Source organism: Sinocyclocheilus anshuiensis, unplaced genomic scaffold (genome assembly GCF_001515605.1).
Source record: "Sinocyclocheilus anshuiensis isolate Anshui unplaced genomic scaffold, SAMN03320099.WGS_v1.1 scaffold471, whole genome shotgun sequence".
NCBI lineage: Eukaryota > Metazoa > Chordata > Actinopteri > Cypriniformes > Cyprinidae > Sinocyclocheilus > Sinocyclocheilus anshuiensis.
In genome coordinates, this window is record NW_015549588.1 from 417,032 (window position 1) to 426,414 (window position 9,383).

The window sequence follows — 9,383 nt, forward strand, 5'->3', positions numbered from 1 at the left end:
TTGAGGTCGCCACTGCTTTTATGAAGTGGTTGCCAGGTTTTCACAACAAAACCCGCCCAATCGCGTTTCGATGGGGTCCCCGTTAAAAATCACGTTCCGGGGATAAAATACGCGTGTTTTGGCGGGGTTCCCCTGGTAAAATTCGCATTCCAGGGGCTAAATATCACGTTAATGGGGTCGTTTTTCAACCCGCGGACATGAAAAACAAGCCGCGGCAACAGTGTTAAGCAGCCCTGGAAGAGGATAGCTGGAAGAGGATAGCTTTCTGATAGTGCATCAAGAACCGGGTTGACCGGGTACTCGGTACCACCGGTACTTAAGAAAACCTGGTACCGTAACGTTTTCATTTTTTTAGTACCGACTTGGTACCGAAATACCGGGTCTTTTGACAACACTAGTCACAACGATTTCTATTTTAAATAAATGCTGTTCTTTTGACCTTTCTATTCATCAGTGATCACAAATGATTTTCTTCTGTGTTTATTCCTAGAAAATAACACCACGATTTGTGTGATTTTACGACATTATGAAAAGAATAGTAAATAAAACATCTCATATGACCTCCTGTGGTGGACAAACAACATTTAAAGCACCTTGTTTTTTTAAATGAGCATTGTTGACTCCATTTTTCAGGCCCAATTTCCTATTCTAGGAAAGTTCTCTTGGAATAAATGGTACTTAAGACTAAATATGTAATCATAAATAGTGTTGTTTTAATTTAGCATGTTTGTTTAGTGTATTTTCGGTCCAATTATGTGGTTGAGCAATGAAATAATCTGTAATGGAATCATTAAGTAGAGTCAGAAGTTGAATTGTTGAATTCGGTGTGATTCCCATATGTATTGTTGAGATTATGAAGTGAATTCGGCAGCGTTTGATTGCCGTCCCAGTGAGCAGTGTGATTGCTGAGGATAAATAACAGCCAGCAGCGGTGTGAAGTGCAGCTCATTACCTTAATTACCTCAGGTAACGTAGCAGATTAAACAGTATTGGGGGAATACGGTAGTTTTCATGTCATTTCAGTTTAGTCTGTGTAAATTTGTTTTGCACACTGAGAAGAAGAGAGTTGGGATGTGTCAGATAGTTTTGGCACATTATATTAGTGAGTGGATAGACCCGAAGTCTCCGGATGAGAAAAGTTCCCCAAGAAACAAACTCTGTAGAAGGTCATTTCTTTATTTATGAGCTGCTGTGATATGATGGATGGAGGGGAAGTCGGGAACGGCAGACAAATCTCTCTAGATGTCCAGGGTGTTATCTTCGTATCTGATGTTTCGCAGTGTTTATTTGTTGTCGTATCTGTAACCATATTGAATGTCATTGCGGCTGTTGTTTTAGTCACGAGTTTGAGTCCGCCTCTCCTCCTCTGGAGGTCACACGTCCATCTGTCTCTGTCTTCACTCCACATCCTCAGCCAACCACCTCGCTGTACTTTCTGGACACATTAAGGACATGTAACAATTTTGGTGGTCATGATTTTTATTTTATTTTTTGCAGTGGGGTTCAAATATCTGAGACCACTTGTGAAATTTGTTTTAATACAACATTTTCATTATAAATAAGCATGATGTCTTTTAGTATTTTGGAGTGTCCTGTTTTTGCTTAAAGGGTTATAATTAATGTCTGAAGATTTCCACTGAATTTAATGTTCATTTTCATATAACACAAATTCAATATATATAAATATATTGAATATATAAACATAACATATTTTTCTGAAATATATCCATGCATGTGTTTGTATTTACATATACATAATAAATATACACAGCACACACACATATATTATGTAAACAAAAACTTTGATTTTGGATGCGATTAGTCGTTTGACAGCACTAATATACTTTTTTTCTTGTGTATTTAATAAGAATCTCATGCTGCCACCACAAAGACCACAAATTGTGAAAATGTCCACTATTTAAGCAACTCTATAATGAGGAAAAGTAAACGCTCGGTTGAGACCTGCAGATTTCCCCTCAGGTCCTGCTCTGTTGACTCGCCTGTATTGCCAAGCGTTGACGAGAAGCAAGATTTCATGCCATAGAGGAAATAACTTCTCCCACTGCCACCTCGCTTCTGATAAGAGCGTGTTCTGCGCTCTCATTCACGGCTATCCAGAACCATTCCCTCCGTCTCTCTTCACAGGACTTAGTTAGCAGCTCTTAAAGCAGTTTAAATAGCGCTGTGGAAAGTAGAAGGCACTTTTTAAATGCTAGGATATCTGTCAGACAACAAAAAACACCATAAAATGGTCCGTATAACTTGTGTGCTATATTTCCAAGTCTTCTGAAGTCACACAATAGCTTTGTGGAAGGAACAGACTATCGTTATTCACAGTCCTTTGCCTAATTGATCACTTACTGTACAATATGTCTCACTTAATGTCTCTCTCTCTTTCTCTCTCTGTCTCTCTCCATCAGTGTTTAAGAATGCGGTGTGTAAGGTGTACAGGTTTCAGACAGTGGACAGTAAATGGATGTTGGTTCGGGAGCAGATGGCGGAGTGTACGCTGTCCTTCAGCATCCCGAAGCAACTCATCGCCCTCTACATTCAGGAGGACACCTGCAGGTAAGAGCCGTTCAGAGGCGTCAGGGCAAACAGGACAGGAGGAAGTAGTGAAGCAGACTTTGAGATTGTTAAAGCGGCACAAAAAGTAATGAGTTGTGGGTGTAATAACTCGTGAGTTAATTTGCCTACTTCTGCTGTGGCTGTTTAGTGCAATATCTGCTGTGAAGAGCCGCCTTCACTGTAAAGATGACAGCCGGTCAATACAGTGTTGTGTTACTCAAATGTGAAATCAAGATAATGAAAACTAGATTTTTTTTTTTATTCATATGGCAGATCCAAAGTACCTTATACTGTTTTCAAGCAATTTGTGTGCTCAGTGAGAATCAAACCCGACTCTGCGACCAGGTGAACTACAGGAATATTCATTAATGCATTTTAATAGTGACAGTTTTAGCATTTGCAACAAATGCAACTTGTTTATTTTGGTAAATGTCACATATTTTTCTGTTATATATACAGTAACTGAAATATTCTTCAATAACATAGTGCAACTATTCAACAAAATAGTGTTTTGGAAAGAAGTGTCTTCTGCTCACCAAGGCTGCATTTATTTGATCAAAATATGTTCAAAAACTGTAATATTGTAAAATATTATTACAAATTTAAATAACTGTTTTCTATGTGAATATAGAAATGTAATTTATTCCTGTGATCAAAGCGGAATTTTCAGCATAATTACTCCAGTCTTCAGTGTTACATGATCCTTCAGAAATCATTATATGATATATTCTGCTCAAGATACATTACTATATTGAAAACAGTTGCTGCTTCATATTTTTGTGTAAATTGTGATACTTTTTCTTTGGTAAATAGACAATTCAAAAGAGCAACATTTGAAGTAGTAACAATATAAATGTTTTATTGTGCTTTTTTGTGCAAAAAAAAAAAAAAAGTTTTATTTTATTTTCTTTTATTGAAAAAAATAAATAAATTCTTACAGACCCTGAACTCTCAACACAGAAAAAATGGTTGATTTGTCTAGGATAGAACCTATAAAGCACAGTAGAAAAAATACTAAACTGACCTTTTTATTTAAAAAAAATAAATAATTGAATTTGAACAGGTATTTTATGTGATCTGGAATGAGCATCAAAGCTTAAACTTTGCAGTTGTCATGATCGATCAGCAGGTCTTGTTTTTCAATGGCTCTGCGTGAGAATGAATAAGCAGCAGAAATATTGAACTAGTGTATAATTATTTTCCTGTTATTGTGATTCATACAATATACATTCACTAACTCAATGTAAAGTGCAATGTCACATCTGCAGTGTAATGATGGTTTAGCTACTCCACAGGGAGAAAAGAACTGTGATTTGTTTTAAAGGGATACTTCACCCAAAAATGATCATTGTCATCATTTACTCACCCTCATGTATGATTATCTCTGTTTCATGCTTCTTAGTTTCTCCTTTGTTATAGAATGAAAAAACTGAGTAAATGATGGCAGGATTTAAACTGTTCCATTCATTTGCGGTTGCGAAGAAACCGATCTAGTATCCAGATCTGGACGAGAATCTGTCTGTAGGAAAGTCACAAAAAAGTCTATTATATCGTGATCTGAAATCTGCAGTGAATATCATACGAATGTCCTACGGCTGAAGTATGGTGACTGCATTGTGTGGTAAGATCCCTGGTGATTCCCGCTCCTAGAGAACAGGTTCAAGTGCAGGTTGAGTGAAGCTGGAATTGTTTGCAAGAACGAATGCGACACAAAAGGCGGTTTGAGCGAGATGCAGAGCGCTTGCGGAGCGAGGGTTTATTTCAGAGATGGAAATGGCTGTTTTAGAGCTATACTTAGCCTGCACTAAATTATTCAAGGATGTTTAACACTTCAAAGGAGAGTGCCTGTCCTCTCTCTCGGAAACTCAACCACCCTCCCTCTCTCCTGCTTTTCTTTCATTTTACCATTGCATTCTCTCTTCCCTCCATCTCATTGTGAGAGAGCTGTAACCTGAGCGTTAGAAGAGAATGGAGTCGCGTGGAAGCGCGAGGTGACGAGAACAAGGGCGCGACGCGAGGAACCTTCAGTGGAAAGCTTTCTAATGCACAGCAGTCAACAATGCACTCCGACACAACGCATAGATGTTTTTAAAGAAACCGCACTGCTCAGTTCCTGTGCGTTTCAGTCAGATGAAGGTGTGATCACACAGCTCAGTGAAAACCTGTGGACGTGTTTACAGATGCTGCAACAGGAGATGTTTTGGGGTTTCTGATGGATGGATGTGACATGACCACCACAGTTCAGTGTGTTGATGCTCGTGAACTTAGACGTTTCATCAGATTCAAATTTATATTCCATTTCAAGACCGGAAGTTAGCAAATAGTATGCAGAATTCAAAATCGAATATATACACAATGATCATCAACACTAATATACCTTATATCTTATTATTAAAGAAATTTTGATTAAAAATATATATGTTGTTATTTTATGTAGCAGTAATCTACATTTTGGAATGTGTTCTATTATTATTTATATTATATATTTAATAAAAAAATAATACATTTTTCTTTTTGTGGAAAAAGCAGATATTTCATGTTTTTATATTTATATTTTTATATATTCATATCTACAGTTTTTGCATTTAATAATTATATCAATTTTATAATTGTATAATATATTTAATATATTTAACATATTATTTTTTTATTTAAATTTAAATGATATGTAAGCATATATTGCATTTAATAATCATATACACAATGATCATCAACACAAATATGTGAGTGAGTGAGTGTATTTTGGTTTTCTATGTTTCTAATATTTGAATTATTGTTTTATTGAATTAATGTAAATTAAATATTATAAATGTATCTGTTGTAGTTTTGTATTAATGTAACTATATAATGTTTCTACTTTAATTTACACATTCAAATCTAAGAATTATTAAATATATGAAAAAATAATATAATAAATGTAAAAGGATATTGTATAGTATATAAAAAAAGTATATATTATATTAATATATTTTCAATAATATAATGTAATATTTTGATATTTTTAATTGAAAAAATTGTGGACATTTTATAGTGCTTTATGTCAAAATGTGAAAAAAATATTGGCTATGGTTTATATTTTTGTACTTTTAGTGAAATATGTCTAAACAGAATATGTACAGTATATTCTGCATATGAGAGAATAAATAGGCACAATTAGTCACATTTTTATTTATTTATTTTTTTACCAAAACTTCGGTGTCACTGTGTGGAATTTCTATGAATTGCAATTTAATAAATTCCACTTACTGTCAGTTGGTTTTGAGGCCAATTCAGTTCAAATATCACACTTGTAAACTGAATGGAGTCTGTTCTTAAATTCAGGATTTTGTCCAATCCTTGCACTAAAAGCTAGATGAAAACTTAGTAAACCATTTGTGATCTTGTTTCTTACCGCAGAGCAACAAGCTGAACAATCTCACAGCTTCATTTGCTCTTTGTTTCCAGCTCTCGCTCTTTCCCCAGAGTTTCTGTTTTTATGTACATGCACAACACTTCTCAGCATGTACCGTAATCCGCGGCAACTTCCCAAAGTCGACAGGTATTAGCATAGGCATGTTTTCATCTGTCCAGGCCGTGAGGGTGTTTGGCCATTGAAGAATCTGAGATCATTAACTCGGCGAGACACACATTCCCAGACTGGAGCTCCCATAGATCAGACCCTGCTAAGCAATTATCATCATGTGTGCATTATTCAGCGAGGCTATTTGGCCTCAACACCTGCTCTCCTGCTACAGACAGGTAACTCAAGCAGCCATTTCTATCCCTAGACATCTAATTATCGGCCCGGGCGCCGCGTTCACCTTTAAGGCCATTTCAGCTGCTGTTTTGGCTCTGGTTTAACCACAATCGCATATGATTCAAAGAAAAGAGATATCATGTCTCAAGTAATCGAATGCAATGTGAGGCTGATGTTTTATCATTAGCGGTGTTTGCTAAGCATCACTGTTACTGTTGTGATTCTCATCCGCCCACAACACCGGCGAAACTCACATTATCTTCAGCAATTGTCAAACACTAGTGTTTGTTTGTTATGAATGAGACCTTTTGTTTTTCTGTCGCTTTCATTGGACTGACGTCAACGGAAATTCACAGTGTCGTTCACTGCATGTGTCCTTCAGAAGTCAACATGACATCCAAATTGGACCTATTTTCTTGTGTAATGCACATTCCTGCTTTTATTTCTTTTGCGTGATTCATCGCAAAAATGTCAAGAATTTTCATGTCTTCGTAGTTTTTAAAAAACAAATAAGCTCTTCACCTCTGAATTGACTTTCCTTGTCAGTTGACATAGCTAGTCTAATTTATTTTCTATGCAACCCAGTTAGTTCCTGATGCATATATTGAGGTCCTGGCCTATGCTTGTTTTCATCTGTAAGTATCTGTTTATCCTGAAATTACATTTAATATTGAAAGTTAAGTGGGTTTTAAATGCCATCATGTTGACTCTACAGAAGTCAGCCTTTGGAAACCAAGAGGTCAAGTTTAAAGTAATTATTTCCATTTAGCCCCCTGCTGGACTCTATTGTAACTACAACAATTTTAGGATCAAAAGTGATCTTTCTCCATTCAAAAAGCTAGCTATTCAAAACTAGCAATGTATTTAAGAAATGAAATAGCAGACTTTATTATAATAGATGTTTCACCAGTGTCTGATATTTATTTACGTATGTATAAAATGAATAAAATAAAATAAATTTATGTATTTATTTCATTAATTATTTTTAATTAATTAACAAAGCATGACATTGGTTTATTTTCCCCTGTTTTTAACAAAGTAAAATAGCAAACATTTAATTTTATTTCCATGTATGACACAAGTGCCCAGTATATACTAATTTTTTTTTTGTCATTGTTTATTATTTTACTTATATCTTCCATGTCTGCTGTCTTTGAAAAAATAGCAATTTTCATTATATCTTATAATAGATGTTTTGCCAGTGTCCGAAAGCTTGGCATTGACTTATTTTTCCCTGTCTGCTCTCTTTAAAGAAATAAAATAGCAAATGTTTAATTTTATTATACGATGCAATGTATTATATATTTATTCTTCATAAATTGCCCTATATTTCCCTCCGTCTGCTGTCTTGGAAGAAATAAAAAAGGAAATATTTAATTTTATTATATGATGCTCAATATGTATGCATTTTATATTATTTAGCATTATTTATATATTTATTTATTTTATTTTTTTTGCCCAAAATTGCCTTATTTTTTCTCTGTCTGCCGTCTTTGTTGTCTCAGTTAAGGATCATGTGTGTTCCTGTGATACCATCAGCCAGTCAGGGTTGTGATGATGTAATTTTCCTGCAGCTACGCAGTGATTAGTCACATGACTTTTACATTTAAAAGATGCATCGTGCAGGTGGCGCATGTCCTGAGGGGATGAGAAGCTGTCAATTGAGATGAATGCCAACGTTAGCGGATAACTTTCATTCCCCATGCTTTATATACCAGCGTTGTTGTGATAATATTAGCTGAAGGGCTGAACTGATTTCTTCTTCACAATCATACTTTGACATTGAAAGCCCATACACACAGGTGTTGGCAGTAGAAAATGGTATTTTGGACAGAAAGAGTGAGCATTATGGACATTTTTGTCACATCATTTGTCATGTAACTCTCCAAGTTGTGTTTTGCGATGTATTTGTGTTGATTAACTCGGAGGTCAGTGCATTTTGTAGTTTCTTCATCAGTGTATTACTGAGCTCGAAGGTACTTTAGCTGTTGTTAATTACTATTCCCGTCACATTTCTGGAATTGACGGCAGACACAAAGCCTCCGGTGATTTAAAGCGAACGGCGGCCGTAACGCACCATGAAATGAAGGCTTTAGAGTGGCCGCTCTACCGACATAATTCCAGCGCTCTCGTCTCTCGTCTGCCAAACGATTGTGTTTTTAAGCACTCCTCGATCTATTGTTTCAGCTTTGCCTTTCTTCCACCCAAGCCCCAATAAAATATGAAACAGAAGTTTCCTCCGCTTCCTCTCCGCATGTGTTCTTTCCGCTACAAATCTCTTTTTTATTATCGCCGCCGCTCCACCCAAAGCACATTCTGATAAACCAACATTACAATTCAAGTCGGAGCTTTTGAACAAAACAAGATGGTAGATATGATGCTTTTTTAAGTGGCTCGACAACTTCGGCACAAGATCTTCTCAGACTTTTAACAGCTCTGGCTCGGCATGAAGTAATAACAATTTCTTTTCGCCTATTTTCCTTAGATAACCGTTGTTTGACAATGTGAACGAGACCGGAATAGATCAATCTGAAGGCCTCTGTGTCTTTTGAAAGAGACTGACTGGTGGCTGAAGCAGGAATCTGCGGTAATTTGTACCTGTAATTGTCCCGTTCAAATTTGATCTTTGAACACATCTCTTAGTCCACATGCACTTCAGACATCAGTTCTTTCACATCTTAAAAGTTCATATAAAAATGAAAATTGAAAAATGTATTTTCAAATCTTATTTTTTTTTCCTTCTGTGCAACATAGAAGATTTTTTTTTTTGTGTCCATACAATGAAAGTCAGTGGGGTCTAGTCTTTTTGTTTGGACCCCATTGACTTACATTCTGCACTGTGTATTTTTATGTGTTGTATAAAAATGAATGTCTGATAAAAATGTAAACTTAGATCTAGTCTTAAAGGTTCCCCTGAAGTGCCTTGAAACACGCAGCATTATGCTATGTGGTGACGTAATTTCAACTGAAACAGGAAGAGAGGGTGGGACATATCGAGCAGCCCCGCCCCCTTTTTAAAATAGCCAATAGCGTTTTGTTTATATCTGCTCGGGCCAGAGCCGTTGAGCTCGGTAAAGCC

General features: G+C 36.0%; 1 protein-coding gene across 6 annotated transcripts in view; it reads left to right on the plus strand.

Moving 5' to 3' along the window:
• Nucleotides 1-9,383, plus strand: part of LOC107657998 (type II inositol 3,4-bisphosphate 4-phosphatase-like) — a 175,434-nt gene that overhangs the window by 75,440 nt on the left and 90,611 nt on the right. For all 6 annotated transcript variants that reach the window (XM_016446372.1, XM_016446371.1, XM_016446370.1 and 3 more), the window contains one exon: nt 2,421-2,568. In XM_016446372.1, coding sequence (XP_016301858.1) covers nt 2,421-2,568 — 148 coding nt within the window. The remainder of the gene's footprint in view (nt 1-2,420; nt 2,569-9,383) is intronic.